Raw genomic sequence first — 27,586 nt, forward strand, 5'->3', positions numbered from 1 at the left:
CATTTCGTCTTCTCGGGATGGGGGACTCTTCACGGGTGCTCTCCGCTTCCGTTCGGGATGCGGAGGCGCGTCGCAGTCGGCTTCGATGGGAGTCTCTCTCTTGGCTTTCAGGGGATGGGGTGTAGTTGGGATCGGTGGTTCGTCCGTCACGCTCCTGGTCGGCCAATTGTCGCTCCAGGTTCTGGACCCTGTGACGTAGCTCCTGCTTTATTATGGCACTGTCGCCGCCCGTTTCCCCGAAGGGTCGCGTCCTTGTGTGTGGTTCAGTGTGTTGTCGGGGGGACCTTCGCCGTCCTCTTAGTGAGACGACAGAGGCCGCCCCTTCTGCTCCGGCTCCTCGGTCTTAGTCTCCGGGACCCGGCACAACGTCCATTTAGGCGATCCCCACAGATGGCGCCAATGTTCGGTGGTCGGTTGCCGGACATATCAGGTGGTTATTGGAGTGGTGAGAACGCCTCAATCGCAGTCGTACTGGGTTCGGATTTGCCGTGTAGCCGAGCTCTCGTTATGGAAGGAAAGAGAGGGTGCCACTTGCAAAGACACTCCGACGCTCTAGTCAGCTAGTGTGCAGGCGGAGAAAGTGATAAGTGGAAAAAGTGACGTACCCTGGGGGAAGGGCAGGTCCTTCCCCATTTATACCGTGTCAGAGGTGGGCCCTGCAAGGACAGGCCCACCTTCCTCGAAATTTCCTCACAGCTGCAGTGGAGAGCTGTCAGGAACGCGTGTCCGAGTCGCGTGGTGAGTTGTATGTACCCGGTCATTCGGGTCGGGTTATCAATGGGTCGGGTTGACCCGCAAGTGGCCTGGGCCAGGCCGTAACAATTTAATATACATTGTTCTTAGTCATAGGATTATTAAAAAAAGACATTATAATCCGCAAAGATCAATATATATATATATATATATATATATATATATATATATATATATAATGGTCTTCATTGGATGAAGATTAATAGATCTCATTTATTAAATTATATATATATATATATATATATATATATATATATATATATATATATATATATATATATATGGTGCATATAGAGATATGACCATTGAATTGACTCACCCTGAGAATTTCTAATGGTTATAATTACCGCATATTTGTCAATAGGATATTCTCAAGATGAATATAGTAATAGAGTTTCCTTTGACCTGCGACTGTTATAATAATTAACAATGTATTTATTATACTTTGATTCCGGACACCTAATACCCTAGGGTGCTAGTTGAATGGATATATGGTATAATTTAAATACTTGTAGAATGAATGATTAGTTAATAAGGAATCCGACAACTCTCAGTAAAGAGTTTGAGCTCTATGATTATAATGACTGAGATGAATAAAACCTTGGCTAAGGGGATTGAATGAATGAAGAAATGAGTTTCTTAAGTCATTCACTGTTCATTATAATAATGGTAACAAGTTAGAGTTTGACAATTAAACCATACTCTAAGGGTTAACCAAGAGTTGGAAAGATGGAAGGAATTATACTTTGTTCTTCTAAGGTTCTTACTAAAAATATATTACTTCAAACTATCGGGTCGTTGAGTAGTGTTGCTAGATGCCAACATTGATTAGTAAATTTAGTATGACTAATTTACTACCCGCTTAGTATTGAACCTATAGGGTCACACACTAACGAGTGTTTTAATCTTTGTTGTAGAATCTATTTAATTATTATTTTGATTTGATCTAAATAATTATATCAATTCAAATGTAATATTATTATATTCTTTGCTAGCACAAAGAATATAATAATAGTATGATAATTGAGAATATTAAATGAGATTTGAGAATAATTAGTTATTCTATTTCTAAATTTGGATGAGATCTTAATTGATCCTGTTTTAAATTAAGTTATGAAATGATTCATAAATTTGAAAGATTTAAGTTTAAAATCGGTAACAAATCTCATATTATATATATGTATGCCAAGAGTAGAGGAATCACAGAAGAGAATAAAAACATGAATTTTATTCCTTTACCTCTACACACATAAACGTATGTGAGCCTAATTCTTGGAGAAGAATTTTATGGCATGCAAAGAGTTGCAAGAGGTTTCTCAATTTAGATCAGATGTCCATTGGTCAAGGAGTTAACAGCAAAGGTTGGTCTCGATGTAGATACGCATATTGTCTTCGTACCATCGAAGGAGAAAGTGATTTTTACTAGCGTATACACAGGTATTTAGATCTAATCTATATACTGTTTAGATCTAATCTATACACAGGTATTTAGGATTATGTTATTACTTCCGCTGCGTGTTATGAACAACATGGTAATCCTTCACTCTGCCAGTAAAATTACCATATAATACTTAAAACGGTTAAAAATTGAAAAAAACGTTTAAAAGAGTTAATATAATTTTTTTATTTATATATAAAAAAAACTTGAAATACAATTACTAATACTATTTCTTTTTGGTTTTTTGAGGGTGAAACTCAGTTAGTAATATGTTTAAGGGTGGAGGGGAATTTCGGAAAGTAAAGACTTATAGAAGTAAATGTAAAATTACAAATTTATGAAAACAGAAAACAGAGGGTTCAATTTGAAATATTACTACTAAAATCTGTGGCCGAAAATAAGATAATAAAACTTAAGATAAAACACACAATTAACCCAAACCGAATATTATACAATTCACCCAAATAAAAAGACGGTATATGAATCTCTCCAATTACCTCTATGTAAATCAAATGAGTCAGACTAGATTTAGCTATTCTATGTAAATCGAAACAAACTAGTTCAATTTATGCATGCATGCTATCCTAGTAAATATAATCACCCTGTTTCGATTTAGCCTGTCTTAGTAAATCTAATAAACTTGTTTTGATTTAGCTCTGATATTGTCGTTATATAATTTGAATAGTATTTATTAGATTTATAGGCTGCGTTTGTTTCTAAGAACAGGACAGGACAAGATACTGAGAACAGGATATGACAAGACACTGATGGATTGAGACACAAAATTTTATGTTTTTGTATTCTGTTTGGTGATAAACTAGAACAAATTATAAAAATTCAATTTATTCTCATTTTTCTTCATTCAAAAAATTTGAGATGAAAAATATAACAATAAAAAATATAATTATGAAAAATTAATAAGAATAATGAAAAGAAAAATAAAAATAAGTTGTGTCTCTTATTAGTGTTTCCGTGTTCAGTGTCTCTAGACACATTGTCTCTGTTCATATCTCCTCTACCAAACACAATTTTGTGTCTCAGTGTCCCTAACGCAACCATATAAAGACAGAGCTAAATCTAATCAACCTAGTAAACCATTATAAATTTTTTATATAATAATGTTAATGTTAAATTGTTAATATTTTAATATTATTAAAAAATAGATATAAAAATGAGCGTATAAAAATAAATTTTAAAAAAAAGTATAAAAGTTTAAGTGTACAATATTAAATTAAAAAGAAAAAAATATTAAAATCAAAATTCAACCCAAAACACACGCTAAGTATTCTGTTACAGTTGGCAACGATTTTTAACGTGCACCAATTGAACACATAACAAAATTATGGTTTCTTTTATTTAACAAATGATGCCCCAAACATATTTTAATTAGCATTTTATCAATTTGTTGTTGTGGTGGCTTTACTTTTTTATTTTACCCTCTCATTTGTTTTTTTTTTCAAAAAATAATATTATTTTTATATCTTTTAATTAGTTTCTTTTCGATCATGTACAACATTTATCATATTCTTAAAAAAGCTTGTCAGTTACAATTAGCATAAATTCAAAAGAACAACAGTAACTTTGGTTTCTTAAAATTTTAAAAAATTATTGATATATAAAATATGTGTTTGATCAAATAAAAAATTTTATTTGGTTAAATAATTTTATATGTAAATATTTTTAAATATATGATGAATTTAAGTTTTAATTATTTTTTTATTAATATTTGTACTTAACTAATTTAATATTGTACACTTAAATTTTTATACTTTTTTTTAGATTAATTTCTATATACTTATTTTTATATTTACTTTTTAATAATATTAAAATATTAACTATTTAACATTAACATTATTATATAAAAAAATTATAATAATTTTTTAGGTTGATTAGATTTAGTTTTATCTCTATAAATCTAATCAATACTATTCAAATTATATAAAGATAATATTATGGCTAAATTGAAATAGGTTGATTAGATTTATTAAGACATACTAAATTAAAATAGGATGATTATATTTACTAAAATATTATACATATATGCATAAATTAAAATAGTGTGTTTTAATTTATATAGAGCAACTCTGACTCATTCAAAACATAAAACCGTGATTAAAAAAATTCATGTAACATTTTTTTATTGAGTTTCGCTAATGGAATATTTATACAATATGTACAATGAGTTATTTATTTGGCCTAATATAAATTAAAAGAATAAACATCTAAGGTAAAATATTACTAATTTCTCAAACACAATACAACCATATTATCTAAAATAATCATTCGAGTACTAAGAATAATAAATCTTGATATTCTATTGAATTGAACATTCTTATATCTCTATTATATACATTGTATAAACACTCTATTGACTTCTTATATTTTCTTTTGAGCAATGCTAGGAAACCAAAAGGGTATTAGTCAAAAACCAGCCAAATACCTTTGGGTGAATTTAAAATTTTTACGAGTTAATATATATGGATGTTTCTTTTGCTAAGTATCAGAATGTTTCTTTTTCATACTAAATGCATGCTTTTTTATATATTTTTTAAATTTTTTTGTATTGCAAACATGAATATTTCTATTTCTTTTATTAAGTATTAAGATGTTTTTTTTTCATATTAAATGAATATTTTTTTATAATTTTGTAATTATATAATTTACAACATCTTTAATCATCAAAATGACACCTAATATCCCAAAACACAGAAAGCAAAGTTCTGCAACAAACCCCCTTCTACAACAACACACAGTCTCACACACCACTAAAACCAAAATCCAAATCAAATCTCTCAGCCAACTAAATTCCGTTCACCGTTTCCACCAACCTCTACAAAATAACCACTCCACAATTTTGGATCCATCCGTTATCGCCTTGTTCGATTCGGTATCTGCATTGCTGCTCTAACACGTACGCTGTCGTTTCAACGGTTTGAATTTTGATCTGGGAGGCTTTTACCTACCTCCAAAGCGCTGCGTGGTTGCTCCCACTTTCTCAACTTTTTCATGCATTGCCTCTGCAACATATCTTTGCGCCGATCTGCTGCATTTGCTTTTTTTGGTATTATTTTTATCTTGTTTTTATTTCTTAAGGAATTGATCGATGGAGGGAGAGGTTTGTGTGTGTGATTATTGGAGGTGGATAGGTTAATGTGAGAGAGGAGATAAAGGTTTTTATAGATTTTAATTAGGTTTAATTTTGAATTTTATAAATTTTGAATTTTATAAATTTAAAATTAATTATTAATATAAATTAATATAGTTTTGTTTAGTTTTTGGCCGATAAGCTTTTGTTTCTATATACTTTTCCTTTTCTTTTTTATGTGAGTGAATTGTGTAACATTGAGGTAAAACTTACTAATTCTTTAGTTTTGGCAAATTAAACAAATCAAATAAGCTTGATATCACTCTCACTCTCTCAAGTGGAAGCACTCTTCAATTCAAAGCATTCCCTTTTACGATACTCCACTTGATTGCAAGAAAAGAATGTTGTCATTGTTCTCTTCCTCACCAATCAAATTAAGGTATGCTTTTCAATTCCCAAATTCTGTTCCCCACTCCGCTCCACTCCGCTCTCCGTCTTTATTTCCGTTCAACTTCATCCCTACACTCTCCCTCTCAGTCCCAATCACTTGATGAAGCTGTTGATTCCTTTACTCGCATGCTCTCTATGCGTCGTCCTCCATCCATCATCCAATTCACCAAGATTTTGGGATCTCTTGCCAAGACCAACCATTTCCCCACCGCCATTTCCCTTTTTCAGCAATTGCAAGCCAGGGGAATCGCTCCCAACTTGTTTACTTTGAACATCTTAATCAATTGTTGTTGCGGCATGAGTCGTATGACGCTTGCTTTCTCTGCTTTCGCCAAGATTTTCAGGATGGGTTTTCAGCCTGATGCCGTAACCTTGACAACAATCCTGAAAGGCCTCTGTCTCTCTGGTAATGTTCAAAAAGCACTGCACTTTCATGCCACAGCGCTGGCTTATGGATTTCACTTCGACCAAGTCACTTATGGGACCTTGATCAATGGGCTCTGTAAGAACGGGCACACATCAGCTGCTATTCAAGTGTTGAGAAAGATCCCACGGCATGGAATTGTTCCTAATGTCGTAATGTACAGCGCAATTATTGATAGCCTCTGCAAGGTTGCGCTTGTAAGTGATGCTTTTCATTTATATTCTGAAATGCTTGCTAAGGGAATTTCTCCCAATGTTATCACTTACAACACTCTAATTTATGGATTGTGCCTTGCGGGTCAACTCAAGGAAGCCATTCTTTTGCTAAATGATATGATTCTCATAAACATTACTCCAGATGTTTATACCTATAGTACTTTGATCGATGGGCTATGCAAGGAAGGAAAGATCAAAGATGCTAAGAATGTGTTGGGCTTGATGACAAAACATGGTGTGAAACCAAATGTGGTCACTTATAACAGCTTAATGGATGGGCATTGTCTGGTTAATGAGGTAAATAAGGCAAAATTTGTATTCAACACTATGGCTCAAAGCAGAGTGTCACTTAATGTTCGAAGTTACAGTATCATGATTAATGGCTTGTGCAAAAGTAAAATGGTCGATGAAGCCTTGAATCTCTTTGAAGAAATGCGTCATAAGTACTTGGTTCCAAACACGGTAACTTACAACACTCTTATTGATGGCTTGAGCAAATCAAAGAGAATCTCTTGTGCTTTGGAGCTTCTTGTCGAGATGCATGAAAGAGGTCAACCCATTAATGTAGTCACTTACAGTTCCTTGTTGGATGGGATGTTCAATATCAAACGAGTTGACAAGGCATTTATGTTATTCGAGCAAATGAAAGAGAGTGGCATTGATCCAGATATATATACATACAGCATACTTATAGATGGCCTGTGCAAAAGTGGAAGACTTCAAAATGCAAAAGAGATATTTCAAGATCTTTTCATTAAAGGCTGTCGTCCAAATGTGCGGACATACACCATTATGATCAATGGGCTTTGCAAAGAGGGTCTGCTTCACGAAGCATTGGCACTCATGACAAAAATGGAAGACAATGGTTGCTTACCAGATGCTGTGACTTCTGAAACAATCATTCGTGCTCTATTTGAAAACGGTGAAAATGATAAAGCAGTGAAATTTCTTCGTGAAATGATATCTAGAGGCCTGTTGCAAGGATAAAATCAGATGAGATTCTTCTTGTTAGACATCACAAATGTTGTTTGTATCTCTTTCTTTTTAACTTTTGTTTTGTTACCTTCTTCAGGATCATATATCCATTACATATTAATGCTTTTGGATCTTGACATGATTGTTACTCTTTATTCTGCTTTATCCACCCTATGCGTTTTCTTTGTCATTACTTATTTTATGGCATTTTCAGTGACTAGATGGTTGTCATACGTTTCTTGTGAGCATCTATCATTATTTCCTTTTTTCTTTTTTGTAATTATATAAATGCATTGATGTTAATTTAGCACTGAGCTGAAATGGTTCTGAGTTCATCATTGAAAGGGAATCACGTGTTAGTTGTGAAGCTTCCCTTCACTCTTATTGTCTTTCTATCTTTTCATTTCCCCCACATTTAAAGTAAACTCCCATGCAGCACAGACTGGCTGATGTAGCTTTAGATGAAATCTCAAATGTTATTTTGCAAACATCTTCTCATTTTTCTGTGTTCATGCAGTTATACCCGAGGCATAATGTACCAAAGCAATTAACATGACAAAGAAGGTAACTGATTTTCTTGTTATATAGAGTAAATAAATTTTGCTTTTAATTCAAGGTATAAATATCCGTGGGTAACAAAACCAAACTTGATTGAACTACTATTATTGGCAATTTGGCATATATGGAACGAAGGAAAGAAGAGGCAGAACAATTTCTCTCCCCAAGCCCCAGCTAGGAAGGGTTGCACATCAGCCAGGGGGATAATCATGGACCACCCGCATAGCAGTTTCGTCGACAAAGGGCAGCCATCCTGCCAAGTAGAAGGAGATAGTCAATAGCAGTCAAACGGACCTGTCTTAAAGCATGTATATAAAGGAACTGCGATTCAAACTTCAAAGTCAAAGGATTTTGATCAAACACCAGCCTCTTGTGCAATCTCCAAGCACCCCAAAGAGTAGCAAGAAACATTTGCACAGGTTAATGCTCACAAAATTTGGAACACTTCATCATCAATTGCATGTTCCCATAAAATCATGTTAAGAAAAATGATAAACCTATCAACTTTACAATAAAATGAGAAATTTTGGTGGTATACTCGAGCTTTTAAGTTTGAATCTCATTACAGTTAAAATATTGTGTTAATAAACAATGATGTGATCAATCTGATTTTAATTAATTTTATTCACTTCTTTTTGTCATACTGATCTTACAAAGATATATGTTGTATGCGCATATTATGTTACAAGATGAATAATGACATTGGCCTAAATTTGCTTTAAATCCCGCAATTCACAGTCCCTGGTGATTTCGGATTAAACCCCCACATCCTGCATTGTTGGAGTTTCCTATATAGCAGCTCCATCAATGTTTATTTTTAACCATCCTTCTCTTGGGCTCTCCCAAGCTATGTGGATTTCTGTTTTGGCAGCTCTTTATTGTATTTTTCCTTGCAATTCAAAAGCTTTTTGAACAGCTTGAATCTGTGACCATAAAAAGTGTATTGGCTGTCTTGGTCTTTGGAAAGGAGGTGAGAAAATTTCTTGGTTCCTCCGTCTCCATAACCACCAACAGGTTACTAGGAATTGAGTTTCCCGATTTTCCTGTTTGGTGGTTCCAAGTTCCGCGGTAAGGTTCCATCTGATCCAAGCATTAAAGGGAGCTCCGAAAAAAGATTGCAAAAATCCTAGAGGCCACAGGGCAATCCCTTAAGACATGTGAAATAGTTTCGGTGACACCCATCCCATACAGTTATGGCAGCCATATAAAACATTTAATTCTCTGTGGTCCCTTCCATTTCCAAATTATATTCCACACTTGGTCAATTTCATCTCCCACACTAATTTTCTTCAGCGTTTCTTCATCAAGAAATTGTAATTCCAATCCCCTTTAATAATAGCTTCATATTAATAATATCTTCTTCAATTTGAGCATTAATACTTTGCATCAGAGGGGACTGTCCCTTTAGCCACTTATCCCTCCAAAGAAAAATTGATCTTCCATCTCCCACTGACAAGGAGCTATAATTGTAGAACACATCTTTGAGTTTTACAAGTTCTTTCTTTCCAGTTTCTACAATGGAGATTGGTTTCTTTATTGATTCAGAGCAAACAGGATTTTAGAAAGCGGACTAAACAAAGGGCCAATTCCCCCATTAACTTGGTCCAACTGACCAGTTCGATCCAATTTTTAGAATATCTTTTTTAGCAGAAATATGTTTTCAAATAGAGAAACATGAATTTGGATATCTACTTCTAACATATATATAATTGAGATATGAGAGAGATTTGGTATATAATTTTATTTTAATATTTTTTATCATATATAATCTCTAAAAAATAGGGTGGATATCTATCAGATTGTTAACAATTTTTTTTTTAAAAATTATAAGGTTATCAAAAAAAATATCATTTTCAACCCTTGATCTTTAATTCTAAAAAATTAGTTAGCTTTTTTTTGTGAATAATCATTTTTTTGAGTTAGTATGTGATACATAATTACATAAATCAGCTAATTTATCTGTTAAGTGCTAGCTAAGATTGACAGTTTTTTTTTTTGTTAAGATTTTGTTATCTTTCGAGATAATTATAAAGAGTTATTTAAATTTTTTTCTCTACTTTTTATTATTTTTTCCATCGGAAAAGCTCTGCATACAAGCCATTAGGGCTTGTATGCTCTACAAGTACATTAAACAAATACGCGCTGCTCCACGTACGTTGATTACACGCGCTATATAACATCCCGCGTATATCTAACTACCAAATTTAAAATATTTGTTTCCTTCTTCGTTTTCGATATTTTGAGATTTGGTTGTTCTTCTTCTCGCGCGTCTTCCCTCCTTCTTCTCCATCGTTCTTTTGCTATCCTTTTCTCACTGGTATGTTCTTCGTTTACGTTACCTTTTTCTCTCTCTGCAACTCGACCTTCGTTTTCTATTTTGATTTGTTGTTTTCTGAAATCAAAGTTTGAACTCGTTTTGAAGATAATGGATCATTCAACCTCTGATTGTCAGCTGAATCCAGGCGAAGTGGATTATGAGTTTGAATTTAACGAATTTTCTGAGGTTTGATTTACATAAGATTAGTATGATTTTTCTTTCAGTAATTGGTATAGCATTGTGTAGTTGAAAAATTGCTGAACATTGACTGTGAAAGTAACACGTTAACATGAATCTGTCCATTCAATGTATTAGTTGTGACTAATTACCTGGAATTTATAGCAGACGCTCGGGTGTAGATCAATTCTTCTTTGGGTGTATTTTAGCTAGAAGTGTGGGTGTATCTACACTTTACTGATTTTTTGTTATTTTAATTGAGTTGTTGTTGTTCAGGTGTATTATATCAGACACGATTGGGTGTGTTTTTAGTTTTTGACATGGTGTATTCTGCAGCCTGAGTATTTACAGTTTATGGCTTTAAAGGTCATTCTGTAGTTGAGTTGTTGCGGCTCGGGTGTATCATATTAGACATAATTGGGTGTATTTGAATCATATCTATGGGTGTATTTATAGTCTGACACGGTGTATTGTGCAGCCTCTCTCGGTTGTTGATGACGAGCTTGTTCCGAAGGTCGGAATGACCTTTACCACCCTTGAAGATGCTGGAAAATTTTACAGGGACTACGCCAAGGCTGCAGGTTTCTCTACAAGAGTTCGGTGCACAAATAGGAAGGGAAACGAGATTAAGAATCAACTGATTACATGTAGCAGAGAGGAAAAATGGAAATCTAAAATATCTCCGACCGAGAAGACCAATCCGACAGCCGGTCTAAACTGTCCTGCAAGAATTTATATACACACATTGAAGGATGTCGGTGCTTGGATCATTTCAAAGGTTGTGCTGGATCATTCACACCCCTGCTGTCCAAGCAAAGCAGAGATGCTCAAACAGCACAGGGAACTAAGCATGTCCATTCGTCGTACGATAGAGAATAACGAGGAGGCCGGTATCAGACCAAGCAAAACCTACCAATCATTTGTTGCTGCTGCCGGGGGTCACCGCGAGTTAAACTTTATCGAAAAGGACGTGAGGAATTACATTACCAGGGAAGTGCGGAATGTTTCCGAACAAGAAGATGCAAAGGAATTTGAGAAATATTTCTTAAGAATGAAAGAGAAGAATCCGAATTTCTTTTTTGAGCTCGAACTTGAGGAGGATCAATCGATTAAGCTGGCTTTTTGGGCCGATGCCAGAAGCAGAGCCGCCTTTGAGTATTTCGGAGACGTCATTTCATTCGACACCACCTACAATACAAACAGGTAACAAACTGTCCCTGTTTATGATGCTAAATTAATTTATTTTTACGAATCCGCAGCAGAGGTGTATATTGGCTGTTTCATTGGGTGTATTCGAAGCATTTGTTAGGGTGTACCTAATGATTTTGCATTCTGGACCATGGTAATTTATTTCAGGTATAATTTGGTCTGTGGTTCTTTTGTCGGGGTGAATCACCACGGTCAGTCAACACTTCTCGGATGCTCTTTGATGAAGAACGAAGAAATTAAATCATTCAAATGGTTATTTCAATGCTGGCTTCGTTGCATGGGAGGAAACACTCCGAAAGGGTTTCTCACCGATCAGTGCGCATCAATGAAAAGGGCTTTAGAGGCCTGTATGCCAACAACAGTTCACCGCTGGTGTATTTGGCACATCATGAAGAAGATTCCAAGCAAATTAAACGGGTACAAGGGACATGCGGATATCAAACAAGAAATGAGCCATGTTGTTTGAAACTCTCATAGCAAAGACTCATTCGATAGGAATTGGAACGATTTTCTGCTAAATTTTGGTATTGCGGACAACAAGTGGCTTTCAGGTAATGTGTTTTTAAAATCTGCAGCAGAGGTGTAAATTGTATGTTCTCTCGGGTGTATTTTACAGTTTGTGTTTGGGTGTATTATGCAGATCTGTACGAAGACCGTCACATATGGGTTCCTATCTATCTGGATCACCACTTCTGGGCAGGGATGAGAAGCACACAAAGGAGCGAGAGCATGCATTCATTTTTTAACAAGTACATCACCCGGAACAGCTCGCTTATTCAGTTCGTCAAACAATACGATAATTGCCTCGGAAGCAGGGAGCAAGCAGAGAGAGAATCAGACGCTGCAGATTTTCATATGGTCATACCGTGTGCAACCAAATCCTCCATTGAAGCTCAGTTTCAAGATGCGTACACTCATGCAAAGTTTAGGGAAGTCCAAGCGCAATTCAGAGGAAAGGCGAATTGCATCACCAGATTAAAGAATTCCGCTCTAGGCTATTCAATATACGAAGTCGGAGAACAAGTTTCCAGCTCAATATTCAACAAGTTCGCTGTTACCTACGACTCAGTCGCAGCTGAGGTAAAATGCCAATGCTTATTATTCGAGTCGAGAGGGATACTGTGCCGTCACGCACTAAGCGTGTTAAGCTTCGAACAAGTAAGCCAAGTGTCCCCTAGATATATACTGGAACGATGGAGCAAGAAGGTAAATAGGCGACACACACACATCAAGAGCAGCCACGACGAGCCACTAATGGAGCCAAGAAGCAAGAGGTTCGACCAATTGGTTTTTCATTCGCAAAATATTTGCGAATTTGCCTCCGAATCGGAGGAGCTGACTGCAATTCTACACCATACGTACGATAACGTCATGGCCGAGATGGAAGCATTAAAAGCCAAAAGGAAGGGGAGATCTTCTTTATCCCACGAAGACGCCAACTTGGAATCTGTTAACGAGCTTCAAAGCCCGCCAAGGATTCGAACAAGAGGACGTCCAAAAAACAGGCTAGGTTCAAAGCTAGAGAAACAGATTGCAAATGCCACAAAGAAGAAGAAGACGAAAGTTTTAAGCGAGGTACAAGGAAATGTTCTTTAAATTTGTGGCAATTGAGTTTATTTTTGTCGTTAATAGTTTAGCTAATATGTGAGTGTTATATTCAGATAAACGTGTTTGATGCTGCATCAGCGGCGCATTCAAATTCCAACCAATATCAAGGACACGTTATGAATTATCAGCTCAGGGTACCAGCGGCAGGGGATAACTCTTTGGGTGTATAGTTTTATAGAATATGGGTGTAAAAGCTCTGTTTCTTTTGGGTGTATTTTTGTTAATTCACAATTTACATATAGACACATTGGTGCACGAAATTGTGATCATCAGTGGCGCCATCAACATGGTACACTCATTGCAATCTCAACTCTTCATCACAACTCCGCACAACTAACCAGTAAGTGCACTGGGTCGTCCAAGTAATAAACCTTATGCGAGTAAGGGTCGATCCCACGGAGATTGTTGGTATGAAGCAAGCTATGGTCACCTTGTAAATCTTAGTCAGGCAGACTCAAATGGTTATGAATGATATATGAATAAAACATAAAGATAAAGATAGAGATACTTATGTATTCCATTGGTGAGAATTTCAGATAAGCGAATGGAGATGCTTTGTCCCTTCCGTCTCTCTGCTTTCCTACTGTCTTCATCCAATCCTTCTTACTCCTTTCCATGGCAAGCTTATGCAAGGGTTTCACCGTTGTCAGTGGCTACCTCCCATCCTCTCAGTGGAAATGTTCAACGCACCCTGTCACGGCACGGCTATCCATCTGTCGGTTCTCAATCAGGCCGGAATAGAATCCAGTGATTCTTTTGCGTCTGTCACTAACGCCCCGCCCTCAGGAGTTTGAAGCACGTCACAGTCATTCAATCATTGAATCCTACTCAGAATACCACAGACAAGGTTAGACCTTCCGGATTCTCTTGAATGCCGCCATCAGTTCTAGCCTATACCACGAAGACTCTGATCTCACAGAATGGCTGGCTCGGTTGTCAGGCGATCAACCATGCATCGTGTATCAGGAATCCAAGAGATATTCACCCAATCTAAGGTAGAACGAAGGTGGTTGTCAGGCACACGTTCATAGGTGAGAATGATGATGAGTGTCACGGATCATCACATTCATCAAGTTGAAGAACAAGTGATATCTTAGAACAAGAACAAGCGGAATTGAATAGAAGAACAATAGTAATTGCATTAATACTCGAGGTACAGCAGAGCTCCACACCTTAATCTATGGTGTGTAGAAACTCCACCGTTGAAAATACATAAGAATAAGGTCTAGGCATGGCCAAATGGCCAGCCTCCCAAAGTGGGTTCAATCATAAAAACATGATCAAAAGATTCCCAATACAATAGCAAAAAAGGTCCTATTTATAGGGAACTAGTCGCTTAAGAATTACAAAGATGAGTAAATGACATAAAAATCCACTTCCGGGCCCACTTGGTGTGTGCTTGGGCTGAGCAATGAAGCATTTTCGTGTAGAGACTCTTCTTGGAGTTAAACGCCAGCTTTTGTGCCAGTTTGGGCGTTTAACTCCCACTTTGGTGCCAGTTCCGGCGTTTAACGCTGAGAATTCTGAAGGTGACTTTGAACACCGGATTGGGCCATCAAATCTTGGGCAAAGTATGGACTATCATATATTGCTGGAAAGCCCAGGATGTCTACTTTCCAACGCCGTTGAGAGCGCGCCAATTGGGCTTCTGTAGCTCCAGAAAATCTACTTCGAGTGCAGGGAGGTCAGAATCCAACAGCATCTGCAGTCCTTTTCAGTCTCTGAATCAGATTTTTGCTCAGGTTCCTCAATTTCAGCCAGAAAATACCTGAAATCACAGAAAAACACACAAACTCATAGTAGAGTCCAAAAAAGTGAATTTTAACTAAAAACTAATAAAAATATACTAAAAACTAACTAGATCATACTAAAAACATGCTAAAAACAATGCCAAAAAGCGTACAAATTATCCGCTCATCACAACACCAAACTTAAATTGTTGCTTGTCCCCAAGCAACTGAAAATCAAATAAGATAAAAAGAAGAGAATATGCAATGAACTCCAAAAATATCTATGAAGATCAGTATTAATTAGATGAGCGGGGCTTTTAGCTTTTTGCCTCTGAATAGTTTTGGCATCTCACTTTATCCTTTGAAATTCAGAATGATTGGCTTCTTTAGGAACTCAGAATCCAGATAGTGTTATTGATTCTCCTAGTTAAGTATGATGATTCTTGAACACAGCTACTTAATGAGTCTTGGCCGTGGCCCAAAGCACTCTGTCTTCCAGTATTACCACCGGATACATTCATGCCACAGACACATAATTGGGTGAACCTTTTCAGATTGTGACTCAGCTTTGCTAAAGTCCCCAATTAGAGGTGTCCAGGGTTCTTAAGCACACTCTTTTTGCCTTGGATCACAACTTTATTTCTTTCTTTTTCTTTCTCTCTTTTTTTTTCGTTTTTCTCCTTCTTTTCTCTTCTTTTTTTTCTTTTTTTTTGTATTCACTGCTTTTTCTTGCTTCAAGAATCATTTTTATGATTTTTCAGATCCTCAGTAACATGTCTCCTTTTTCATCATTCTTTCAAGAGCCAACATTCATGAACCACAAATTCAAAAGACATATGCACTGTTTAAGCATACATTCAGAAAACAAAAGACTTGCCCACCACATCAAAATAATTAATCTGTTATAAAATTCAAAGTTCATGCAATTCTTCTCTTTTTCAATTAAGAACATTGTTCATTTAAGAAAGGTGATGGATTCATAGGACATTCATAACTTTAAGGCATAGACACTAAGACACTAATGATCATAAGACACAAAAATGGATAAACATAAGCATGAAAATTCGGAAAACAAGAAAATAAAGAACAAGGAGATTAAAGAATGGGTCCACCTTAGTGATGGCGGCTTGTTCTTCCTCTTGAAGATCTTATGGAGTGCTTGAGCTCCTCAATGTCTCTTCCTTGTCTTTGTTGCTCCTCTCTCATGATTCTTTGATCTTCTCTAATTTCATGGAGGAGGATAGAATGTTCTTGGTGCTCCACCCTTAGTTGTCCCATGTTGGAACTCAATTCTCCTAGGGAAGTGTTAATTTGCTCCCAATAGTTTTGTGGAGGAAAGTGCATCCCTTGAGGTATCTCAGGGATTTCATGATGAGTAGGGTCTCTTGTTTGCTCCATCCTTTTCTTAGTGATGGGCTTGTCCTCATCAATGAAGATGTCTCCTTCTATGTCAACTCCTACTGAATAACAGAGGTGACAAATGAGATGAGGAAAGGCTAACCTTGCCAAGGTAGAGGACTTGTCCGCCACCTTATAGAGTTCTTGGGCTATAACCTCATGAACTTCTACTTCTTCTCCAATCATGATGCTATGAATCATGATGGCCCGGTCTAGAGTAACTTCAGACCGGTTGCTAGTGGGGAATGATTGAGCGTTGGATAAACTCCAACCATCCCCTAGCCACGGGCTTGAGGTCATGCCTTCTCAATTGAACCGGCTTCCCTCTTGAATCTCTCTTCCATTGGGCGCCCTCTTCACAAATGTCAGTGAGGACTTGGTCCAACCTTTGATCAAAGTTGACCCTTCTTGTGTAAGGATGTTCATCTCCTTGCATCATGGGCAAGTTGAATGCCAACCTCACATTTTCCAGACTAAAATCTAAGTATTTCCCCCGAACCATTGTAAGCCAATTCTTTGGGTCCGGGTTCACACTTTGATCATGGTTCTTGGTGATCCATGCATTGGCATAGAACTCTTGAACCATCAAGATTCTGACTTGTTGAATGGGGTTGGTAAGAACTTCCCAACCTCTTCTTTGAATCTCAAGTCGGATCTCCGGATATTCACTCTTTTTGAGTTTGAAAGGGACCTCGGGGATCACTTTCTTCAAGGCCACGACTTCATTGAAGTGGTCTTGATGCACCCTTGAGATGAATCTCTCCATCTCCCATGACTCGGAGGTGGAAGCTTTTGCCTTCCCTTTCCTCTTTCTAGAGGTTTCTCTGGCCTTGGATGCCATAAATGGTTATGGAAAAACAAAAAGCAATGCTTTTACCACACCAAACTTAAAAGGTTTGCTCGTCCTCGAGCAAAAGAAGAAAGAAGAGAGTAGAAGAAGAAGAAAATGGAGGAGATGGAGGAGGCTTATGTTTCGGCCAAAGGGGAAAGAAGTAGTGTTTAGGGTGTGTGAAAATGAAGGAGTGAAGAAGGGTTTATATAGGGGAGAGGGGAGGGGTAGGGTTCGGCCATTATGGGTGGGTTTGGGAGGGAAAGTGGTTTGAATTTGAATGGTGAGGTAGGTGGGGTTTCATGAAGGATGGATGTGAGTGGTGAAGAGAAGAATGGGATTTGATAGGTGAAGGGTTTTTGGGGAAGAGGTATTGAGGTGATTGGTGAATAGGTGAAGAAGAGAGAGGGTGGTGGGGTTGGTGGGGATCCTGTGGGGTCCACAGATCCTGAGGTGTCAAGGAAAAGTCATCCCTGCACCAAATGGCATGCAAAAATGCGTTTTGAGCCAATTCTGGCGTTAAACGCCGGGCTGGTGCCCATTTCTGGTGTTTAACGCCAGGTTCTTGCCCTTTCCTGGCGTTTAACGCCAGTCTGGTGCCCCTTTCTGGCGTTAAACGCCCAGAATGGTGCCAGACTGGGCGTTAAACGCCCACCTACTAGCCTTACTGGCGTTTAAACGCCAGTAGGTTCTTCCTCCAGGGTGTGCTGTTTTTCTTCCTGTTTTTCATTCTGTTTTTGCTTTTTCAATTGATCTTGTGACTTCTCATGATCATCAACCTACAGAAAATATAAAATAACAAAGGAAAATAGATAAAATATAACATTGGGTTGCCTCCCAACAAGCGCTTCTTTAATGTCAGTAGCTTGACAGAGGGCTCTCATGGAGCCTCACAGATACTCAGAGCAATGTTGGAACCTCCCAACACCAAACTTAGAGTTTGAATGTGGGGTTTCAACACCAAACTTAGAGTTTGGTTGTGGCCTCCCAACACCAAACTTAGAGTTTGACTGTGGGGGCTCTGTTTGACTCTGCTTTGAGAGAAGCTCTTCATGCTTCCTCTCCATGGTGACAGAGGGATATCCTTGAGCCTTAAACTCAAAGAATTCTTCATTCACTTGAATGATCAGTTCACCTCTATCAACATCAATCACAGCCTTTGCTGTGGCAAGGAAGGGTCTGCCAAGGATGATGGATTCATCCATGCACTTCCCAGTCTCTAGGACTATGAAATCAGTAGGGATGTAATGGTCTTCAATCTTCACCAAAACATCCTCCACAAGTCCATAAGCTTGTTTTCTTGAGTTGTCTGCCATCTCTAGTGAGATTCTTGCAGCTTGTACCTCAAAGATCCCTAGTTTCTCCATTACAGAGAGAGGCATGAGGTTTACACTTGACCCTAAGTCACACAGAGCCTTCTTGAAGGTCATGGTGCCTGTGGTACAAGGTAGTGAAAACTTCCCAGGGTCTTGTCTCTTTTGAGGTAATTTCTGCCTAGACAAGTCATCCAGTTCTTTGGTGAGCAAAGGAGGTTCGTTCTCCCAAGTCTCATTTCCAAATAACTTGTCATTTAGCTTCATGATTGCTCCAAGGTATTTAGCAACTTACTCTTCAGTGACATACTCATCCTCTTCAGAGGAGGAATACTCATCAGAGCTCATGAAAGGCAGAAGTAAGTCCAATGGAATCTCTATGGTCTCATTTTGAGCCTTAGATTCCCATGGTTCCTCATTGGGGAACTCAGTGGAGGCCAGTGGACGTCCATTGAGGTCTTCCTCAGTGGCGTTCACTGCCTCTTCCTCCCCTCCACATTCGGCCATGTTGATGGCCTTGCACTCTCCTTTTGGATTTTCTTCTGTATTGCTTGGAAGAGTACTATGAGGGAGTTCAATAATTTTCTTGCTCAGCTGTCCCACTTGTGCCTCCAAATTTCTAATGGAGGACCTTGTTTCAGTCATGAAACTTTGAGTGGTTTTGATTAGATCAGAGACCATGGTTGCTAAGTCAGAGTGGCTCTGCTTAGAACTCTCTGTCTGTTGCTGAGAAGATGATGGAAAAGGCTTGCCATTGCTAAACCTGTTTCTTCCACCATTATTGTTGTTGAAACCTTGTTGAGGTCTCTGTTGATCCTTCCATGAGAAATTTGGATGATTTCTCCATGAAGAATTATAGGTGTTTCCATAGGGTTCTCCCATGTAATTCACCTCTTCCATTGAAGGGTTCTCAGGATCATAAGCTTTCTCTTCAGATGAAGCATCCTTAGTACTGCCAGGTGCATTTTGCATTCCAGACAGACTTTGAGAAATCAAATTGACTTGCTGAGTCAATATCTTGTTCTGAGCCAATATGGCATTCAGAGTATCAATCTCAAGAACTCTTTTCTTCTGATTTGTCCCATTGTTCACAGGATTCCTTTCAGAAGTGTACATGAATTGGTTATTTGCAATCATTTCAATTAGTTCTTGAACTTCTGTAGGCGTCTTCTTCAGATGAAGAGATCCTCCAGCAGAGCTATCCAAGGACATCTTGGATAGTTCAGAGAGACCATCATAGAAAATACCTATGATGCTCCATTCAGAAAGCATGTCAGAGGGACACTTTCTGATCAGTTGTTTGTATCTTTCCCAAGCTTCATAGAGGGATTCTCCTTCCTTCTGTCTGAAGGTTTGGACTTCCACTCTAAGCTTACTCAATTTTTGAGGTGGAAAGAACTTTGCCAAGAAGGCATTGACTAGCTTTTCCCAAGAGTTCAGGCTTTCTTTAGGTTGTGAATCCAACCATGTCCTAGCTCTGTCTCTTACAGCAAAAGGGAATAGCATCAGTCTGTAGACCTCAGGGTCAACCCCATTAGTCTTGACAGTGTCACAGATTTGCAAGAATTCAGCTAAGAACTGATGAGGATCTTCCAATGGAAGTCCATGGAACTTGCAATTCTGTTGCATTAGAGAAACTAATTGAGGCTTAAGCTCAAAGTCGTTTGCTCCAATGGCAGGGATAGAGATGCTTCTCCCATAGAAGTCGGGAGTAGGTGCAGTAAAGTCACCAAGCACCTTCCTTGCATTGTTGGCATTGTTGTTGTTTTCGGCTGCCATGGGTTCTTCTTCTTTGAAGATTTCTGTTAGGTCCTCTACAGAGAGTTGTGCCTTAGCTTCTCTTAGCTTTCGCTTCAAGGTCCTTTCAGGTTCAGGATCAGCTTCAACAAGAATGCCTTTGTCTTTGTTCCTGTTCATATGAAAGAGAAGAGAACAAGAAAATATGGAATCCTCTATGTCACAGTATAGAGATTCCTTGAGGTGTCAGAGGAAAAGAAAAATAGAAGAAAGAGGTAGAAGAATTCGAACTTAGTGAGATAGAGTTCGAATTGTGCATTGAGGAGGAGTGATACTCCATAAATAGAAGGATGTGAGAAGATGGGGAGAGGTTTTTCGAAAATTAATTAAAAGGGTTTTAAAAACATTTTGAAAAACTTTAATTGATTTTCGAAAACCAAGAGTGGGAAAGAAATCAAATAATTTTTGAAAAAGATTTTGAAATTAGCATTCAAAAAGGTATGATTGAAAACTTCTTTGAAAAAGATGTGATTAAAAAGATATGATTGAAAAGATATGATTTGAAAAAAATTTTAAAAAGATTTGATTTTAAAAATTAATAACTTGGCTAACAAGAAAAGATATGATTCAAACATTAAACCTTTCTCAACAGAAAAGGCAACATACTTGAAATGTTGAATCAAATCATTAATTGTTAGCAAATATCTTTGAAAAGGGAAAGAAATTGATTTTGAAAACATATGATTGAGAATATATGATTTGAAAAAGATTTAATTTTGAAAAACTTTGAAAACTTGAAAAAAATTTGCATTAAAAACAAAATCTTCCCTCTTGTGCCATCCTGGCGTTAAACGTCTAGAATGGTGCACATTCTGGTGTTTAACGCCCAAAGCTCTACCCGTTTGGGCGTTAAACGCCCAGCCAGGTACCCTGGCTGGCGTTTAAACGCCAGTCTGCCTTCTTCACTGGGCGTTTTGAACACCCAGCTTTTTCTGTATAATTCCTCTGCTGTATGTTCTGAATCTTTAATCCTCTGTATTATTGACTTGAAAAGACACAAATTAAAAATATTTTTGGATTTTTTTATAATAAGGAATAATCAAAATGCAACTAAAATCAAATAACAATGCATGCAAGACACCAAACTTAGCAGTTTGTATACTACTGACACTAACAAGATGAGAATGCATATGAGAAACACAAAACACTCAAGTCAATAGAATTCAAAGATCAGAGCAATGAAATCATCAAGAACATCTTGAAGATCACTTAAGACACATGAATGAATGCAAAAAGAGCAAAATCATGCAATTGACACCAAACTTAAAATGAGACTCTAGACTCAAACAATAATTTTTTTTTTGATTTTTTCGAAAATTAAGTGGAACAGAAAATAAAGATATCAAAATTCTTAATGAGAATTCCAGGAATCATGCAGTGTTAGTCTAAAGCTTCAGTCTAAAGAAGTTAGACATGGCTAGCCAAGCTTCAGCAGAACATTGCATTCAAGAGCTAAATTGATGAAGATCAATCAGCTTTGGTGATGATAAGAACATCACCTTGAAACACTAGAATTCATTCTTAAGAACTCTGAAGAAAAATACCTAATCTAAGTAACAAGATGAACCGTCAGTTGTCCAAACTCAAACAATCCCCGGCAACGGCGCCAAAAACTTGGTGCACGAAATTGTGATCATCAATGGCGCCATCAACATGGTACGTGACAAATGAATTTTTTGTTGGTATAGAATTTATCAAGTGATCAATCGTAGTATAGTCTAAACCAACGCGAAATCCATCATCAAACAAATCTACAACCTATATCCGAGAGTATTGATCTCCCGAGTCGTTCTCCCTTGGAATTGCCAAAGTATGCATCTTATTGATTTAGTAAGCTTTGTTTGAGTTCTTCGAAGGTCTTAGCAAGTAATGAGGAACAAACAATCAATTATCAAAAGGACTTGACTTAGGGTTGGCATTAGAAATCTTTATCATTATAGTTCACTCAATGTTGATAACAATTAGGCCTTGCTCCATTTAGTCATCCCCTAAGTATAGAGGAAAATCAAATGAGAACAATCAACTTGAGTCACAAGTCCTAGCCTCACCTTATGGGAATCTAGCTTTAGTGCACTCCAAGTCAATTAGCAATCCCCAACTCTCAATCAACTATTGAGATAGCTATTCAATTTCTTCCAATGACCAAACCCTATGCCAAGTGCAAAAATTCTACTCCATAGCTAGTATTGGCATTTTATCAAACATGTAGTGAGCAAGAAGGAAGGTCATAGTAAAATGAGGAGAAAAGTAGAATTGAAGATATTGCAATACAAGGAATTAGCAACAATGAGGATCAAAATCTCAAAATATCAATGAAATCCTAAATTCATAGAGTTGAATCCTAGATCCAAGGAACTTTAGCAATTACAACTACAACTTGAAATTGGAAGAGAAAACCTATTACATGAACAAAGTGAAATGAAAGTTGCAATGGATCTCACCAAGGAATGAGTAAAAATCCAGAATTTTGATGAAGAAGAACCCTAGTAAGAACTTGAGAGAAGTTGATGAATCCTAGAGAGAAGTTGGAGTTTCTCTCTCTAACAATGTAACTAACTCCAAAAAATCTCAAAAACTAGAAAATATGAACTAAGTCTCCTCAACCTTTGCCCCCTTGGTCCTCTTATGCCTTTTCCCGCCAAAGCACTCCTCAAAAGTAAGGATCTCTAACCAACTCCACGCCTAGGTCACGTGACTTCTAAAAATATCATACTCGAACATCGGCGCGTACGCGCAAGGTACGCGTGCGCGCCATGGATGCGGTTTTGGAGTGTGCGCGGAGGCGGAACGCACGCGTGCGCGTCCATGAGGATCCTGGCTCAGCCGCTACTCCAGCCGGCTCGTGGCTTGGCTCTTAGTCTCGGCTTCACGTTGCTCTCATCTGCGCGGGCACGTCAGGTGCGCGCACGCGCCCATGCGGAAATCTCCAATGCTCAATTCTCATGCTTCCTTCCTTTGCACCCTTCTTCCTTATCTTTTCCTGTCCATTCCTACTCTATGTCCTGAAACCACTTAGCGCACAAGTCACGGCATCGAATGGCATCAAGGAGAGATTAGAAATGTATCTATTTTAGTGCAAAATAAGCATGTTTTCCTTCATGAGGCAAAACTAGGAAAAAAATGCAAATCCTTATATTTTCATGCAGAAAGTGTGTGAAATCATTGATAAACCCTTTTGAAATTAGCACAAGATAAACCCTCAAAATGGGGTTTGTCAGTACGCTCATTGCAATCTCAACTCTTCATCACAACTCCGCACAACTAACCAGCAAGTGCACTGGGTCGTCCAAGTAATAAACCTTACGTGAGTAAGGGTCGATCCCACGGAGATTGTTGGTATGAAGCAAGCTATGGTCACCTTGTAAATCTTAGTCAGGCAGACTCAAATGGTTATGAATGATATATGAATAAAACATAAAGATAAAGATAGAGATACTTATGTATTCCATTGGTGAGAATTTCAGATAAGCGAATGGAGATGCTTTGTCCCTTCCGTCTCTCTGCTTTCCTACTGTCTTCATCCAATCCTTCTTACTCCTTTCCATGGAAAGCTTATGCAAGGGTTTCACCGTTGTCAGTGGCTACCTCCCATCCTCTCAGTGGAAATGTTCAACGCACCCTGTCACGGCACGGCTATCCATCTGTCGGTTCTCAATCAGGCCGGAATAGAATCCAGTGATTCTTTTGCGTCTGTCACTAACGCCCCGCCCTCAGGAGTTTGAAGCACGTCACAGTCATTCAATCATTGAATCCTACTCAGAATACCACAGACAAGGTTAGACCTTCCGGATTCTCTTGAATGCCGCCATCAGTTCTAGCCTATACCACAAAGACTCTGATCTCACGGAATGGCTGGCTCGGTTGTCAGGCGATCAACCATGCATTGTGTATCAGGAATCCAAGAGATATTCACCCAATCTAAGGTAGAACGGAGGTGGTTGTCAGGCACACGTTCATAGGTGAGAATGATGATGAGTGTCACGGATCATCACATTCATCAAGTTGAAGAACAAGTGATATCTTAGAACAAGAACAAGCGGAATTGAATAGAAGAACAATAGTAATTGCATTAATACTCGAGGTACAACAGAGCTCCACACCTTAATCTATGGTGTGTAGAAACTCCACCGTTGAAAATACATAAGAATAAGGTCTAGGCATGGCCGAATGGCCAGCCTCCCAAAGTGGGTTCAATCATAAAAACATGATCAAAAGATTCCCAATACAATAGCAAAAAAGGTCCTATTTATAGGGAACTAGTCGCTTAAGAATTACAAAGATGAGTAAATGACATAAAAATCCACTTCCGGGCCCACTTGGTGTGTGCTTGGGCTGAGCAATGAAGCATTTTCGTGTAGAGACTCTTCTTGGAGTTAAACGCCAGCTTTTGTGCCAGTTTGGGCGTTTAACTCCCACTTTGGTGCCAGTTCCGGCGTTTAACGCTGGGAATTCTGAAGGTGACTTTGAACGCCGGATTGGGCCATCAAATCTTGGGCAAAGTATGGACTATCATATATTGCTGGAAAGCCCAGGATGTCTACTTTCCAACGCCGTTGAGATCGCGCCAATTGGACTTCTGTAGCTCCAGAAAATCCACTTCGAGTGCAGGGAGGTCAGAATCCAACAGCATCTGCAGTCCTTTTCAGTCTCTGAATCAGATTTTTGCTCAGGTCCCTCAATTTCAGCCAGAAAATACCTGAAATCACAGAAAAACACACAAACTCATAGTAGAGTCCAGAAAAGTGAATTTTAACTAAAAACTAATAAAAATATACTAAAAACTAACTAGATCATACTAAAAACATGCTAAAAACAATGCCAAAAAGCGTACAAATTATCCGCTCATCACACATATATAGATACATATAGAACAAAAGCTGTAAAAATTCACAGGTTATGGGTGTATATTTCATTTGATGTTTTTCTTCATATTTTAGTACATGTAATTCATACATTTTGAGTACAGCGCAGACAGTTGGGTGTATAGTTTACGCAATCTTGGGTGTATTATTAGACTTGCGTTGGGTGTAACAGTTTATAATTTGCGTTCACCACCTGTAATACAGTTTTTAAATACATCACAGATAGTTTACCAGCACAGATAATTTAACTATGGGAAAAAATATACATGGAATAGAAGTTGTTGATAATTGGCAAATATTTACATCATTTGTTTAAATTACAAACTACGCAGCAGTTGGATTACCCAGTTTCTATATCAGCAGAATTAATCTGACAAAATGGACTCAATAATACAGAGGATGGCTTCGACAGCCTTATAGCACTACTCTCTCTAATTGCCCGATCTCTCTGTTTATTCATCTCACTGAATAGTATCCAGGAAGCATACTCCACTCTATAGTGGTCCACCTCCTCCTACAATTAAAAAGTATATTCTGTTTAAACAGCAATATTAATTCAGTAAAGTAATACAGAGTTATATAGTTCTAAAGACAGTTACCTGTGGCCAATTATCCCATTCATACTTCCCCTTTTTGATGTTTTCCGGCTCAATTAACTCAAGCTACTTCATAACGTAGATAGCGCAGTCATAGCTGAAAACGAAGAAAATAAATTACAAATCTCATTTAGGAAAGTTTAATGTTCAGACTCACAAATTTATACCTTATTTTTTGCCCTGATATTTTAACATCTGATGCTTTAATTTCCTTTTCCTTCTCGCCTTTCTCCAGAGGTTTCCCGCCGGCATATGTTATCAATCTTGAAAATACATATCCCTTAAATACCAAAACAAATCAGTAATACACCCGAATGAATGCACAGGATACACCCAACTGAATATGAAATATACACCCAACACAACCTTTGAAATAGACCTATCTATTAAAGTAAAGAAGACAGAGGCAACTTACAGTGAATTTATTAATGTCCTTTCTCTCATCGCTTAGAGCTTTTTTGTGTAGCGGGTCAAGTATTTGACATTTCCGCTTTATTGTATTTATTAGCCATAACCACCAATGTCCCGAGTGGCAAACAGGAGCAAAAATCTGAAGGATTGCCACATTTCAACAGTGTGTTATTTTATTTGGCATATAATTAAATAAATAAGCGTACTAACAAATTTAGCAAACGAAAACTTACATATGGATGCGAACTTAATTTTTTTCTATCTATGAAGTGAATGAAACTCGGGTAGGCTTCCACCCTGAATTCCTTTTCCGTTTTCGGGGATATGAATTCCCCCTTTGGGTGATCCGAAAGTGCCATGCTCTGCAAGAATTGCGAAACAAGAAATGAAATATTGAAAATACACAACTTACACCCAATCGAACCCAAAAAATACACCCAAATCAATGCAGAAAATACACCCAAAGTTCGTAGAAGTAACACTTACCACAATATCGGGGGGGAGGCAGTATATTTGTTCCTGAAACCTCTTTTCATTTTTCTGGTTTAGGATGAGGCAGATGGCAGATACAATCTAGAAATATATGCCGAAATCAATTTTACATTAATAAACATTGCAGTTTACTTTGGTGTAAAAACATTAATGTTAGTCTAACATTACCTGAGATTCTATATCACTTTTTGCCTGGAGGGATGCAAGGTGCGATCTGATCAAAATGTATTCTCCTTTGCCAATCAGATTGCAAATCTCCTCATACTCGTCAGTATTGCCATTTGCGTCTTCCTTCAGTCTCGTCCCCCAGATGTAGCACTTTTGTTTCATATCATCTGTAATTTGATTTATTCCCCCTGGAGTTTCAAACTTTGCAGAACTTTCTCCCCCAGTCTCCCTCTGAATTTGTGGACTTTCGTTTGTTCCCTTCGCCGCATTGCTTGCTAATTTTTGGACCAAAGTGTCTAATTGTTCTAGCATACTTGCAGTTTCTGGAGATTTTTCCCTTTCTGTCTCCTGCGTTGACGCCCCCTCCTGGCTTGAATCAGTCAGTCCAAGGCTAAATGATGGCATCCCTGAATCTGTTTTAGGAACATAGGTTGCTGTCCGTGCCATCATCAACAGGGCAGCAGCGTCTTCTGCGGCTGGATGACTGTGTCATGATGTATAAGAATAAGAGTAAGAATAATAATATACAGATGATAAGCAAAGATTGATTTTAGTCTGATGAATTTACATTTTAGTTGGAGCTGGGGGAAGCGTGGGTGTGGTTTCTTGAAGTTGCTTGGGAGATTCAGGAGTGCTGCACAGTAACACAAAATTAATCATGGCGTAAAGAAAAAATTGATCAGGAACAATATACACCCAAACTGTATGCAAATATACACCCAAACCCTAAACAAATATACACCCAATACTATTTCTTACTTTTCTGTAGTCCCTTCAATCT

At 37.8% G+C, this 27,586-nt stretch overlaps 3 protein-coding genes across 8 annotated transcripts; 2 read left to right on the top strand and 1 right to left on the bottom strand.

The window, feature by feature from the left end:
* Nucleotides 1-5,628: 5,628 nt before the first annotated feature.
* On the top strand, nucleotides 5,629-8,493 carry LOC130979655 (pentatricopeptide repeat-containing protein At1g62930, chloroplastic-like). 6 transcript variants are annotated; one of them, XR_009086701.1, is made up of 3 exons: nucleotides 5,629-7,391; nucleotides 7,858-7,904; nucleotides 8,034-8,493. XR_009086701.1 is itself a non-coding variant. In XM_057903143.1 (3 exons), exons 1-2 carry the CDS (start codon nucleotides 5,718-5,720, stop codon nucleotides 7,872-7,874), a joined length of 1,587 nt encoding a protein of 528 aa, XP_057759126.1. In that variant the 5' UTR covers nucleotides 5,629-5,717; the 3' UTR covers nucleotides 7,875-7,904; nucleotides 8,034-8,493. The 6 variants fall into 6 exon arrangements, 1 of the variants encoding a protein (XP_057759126.1); XR_009086702.1 differs by having other exon boundaries at nucleotides 5,629-7,372; XR_009086704.1 differs by having other exon boundaries at nucleotides 5,629-5,715; nucleotides 6,063-7,904.
* A 4,209-nt stretch (nucleotides 8,494-12,702) lies between these two features.
* On the top strand, nucleotides 12,703-13,395 carry LOC130979987 (uncharacterized). The gene is made up of 2 exons (XM_057903573.1): nucleotides 12,703-13,176; nucleotides 13,263-13,395. Exons 1-2 carry the CDS (start codon nucleotides 12,856-12,858, stop codon nucleotides 13,377-13,379), a joined length of 438 nt encoding a protein of 145 aa, XP_057759556.1. The 5' UTR covers nucleotides 12,703-12,855; the 3' UTR covers nucleotides 13,380-13,395.
* An 11,929-nt stretch (nucleotides 13,396-25,324) lies between these two features.
* LOC130981318 (uncharacterized) lies at nucleotides 25,325-27,465 on the bottom strand. The gene is made up of 9 exons (XM_057904914.1): nucleotides 27,374-27,465; nucleotides 26,806-27,289; nucleotides 26,632-26,718; nucleotides 26,379-26,507; nucleotides 26,150-26,284; nucleotides 25,892-26,014; nucleotides 25,738-25,800; nucleotides 25,483-25,652; nucleotides 25,325-25,331 (listed from the first exon to the last, which is right to left on the bottom strand). The coding sequence occupies exons 1-9, from the start codon at nucleotides 27,463-27,465 to the stop codon at nucleotides 25,325-25,327; spliced, it is 1,290 nt and encodes a 429-aa protein (XP_057760897.1).
* Nucleotides 27,466-27,586: the final 121 nt, after the last annotated feature.

The sequence above is a fragment of the Arachis stenosperma genome, chromosome 5 (assembly GCF_014773155.1).
Source record: "Arachis stenosperma cultivar V10309 chromosome 5, arast.V10309.gnm1.PFL2, whole genome shotgun sequence".
Lineage (NCBI taxonomy): Eukaryota > Viridiplantae > Streptophyta > Magnoliopsida > Fabales > Fabaceae > Arachis > Arachis stenosperma.

Coding starts and splice junctions, on each gene's coding strand:
- LOC130981318 (XM_057904914.1), bottom strand. CDS start 27,465: ATGATTAATTTTGTGTTACTGTGCAGCACTCCTGAATCTCCCAAGCAA. Junction 26,719..26,805: donor AAAGTGATATAGAATCTCAG/GTAATGTTAGAC, acceptor ATATATTTCTAG/ATTGTATCTGCCATCTGCCT. Junction 26,015..26,149: donor AGGACATTAATAAATTCACT/GTAAGTTGCCTC, acceptor TTGGTATTTAAG/GGATATGTATTTTCAAGATT.
- LOC130979987 (XM_057903573.1), top strand. CDS start 12,856: ATGGAGCCAAGAAGCAAGAGGTTCGACCAATTGGTTTTTCATTCGCAA. Junction 13,177..13,262: donor AGACGAAAGTTTTAAGCGAG/GTACAAGGAAAT, acceptor TGTTATATTCAG/ATAAACGTGTTTGATGCTGC.
- LOC130979655 (XM_057903143.1), top strand. CDS start 5,718: ATGCTTTTCAATTCCCAAATTCTGTTCCCCACTCCGCTCCACTCCGCT.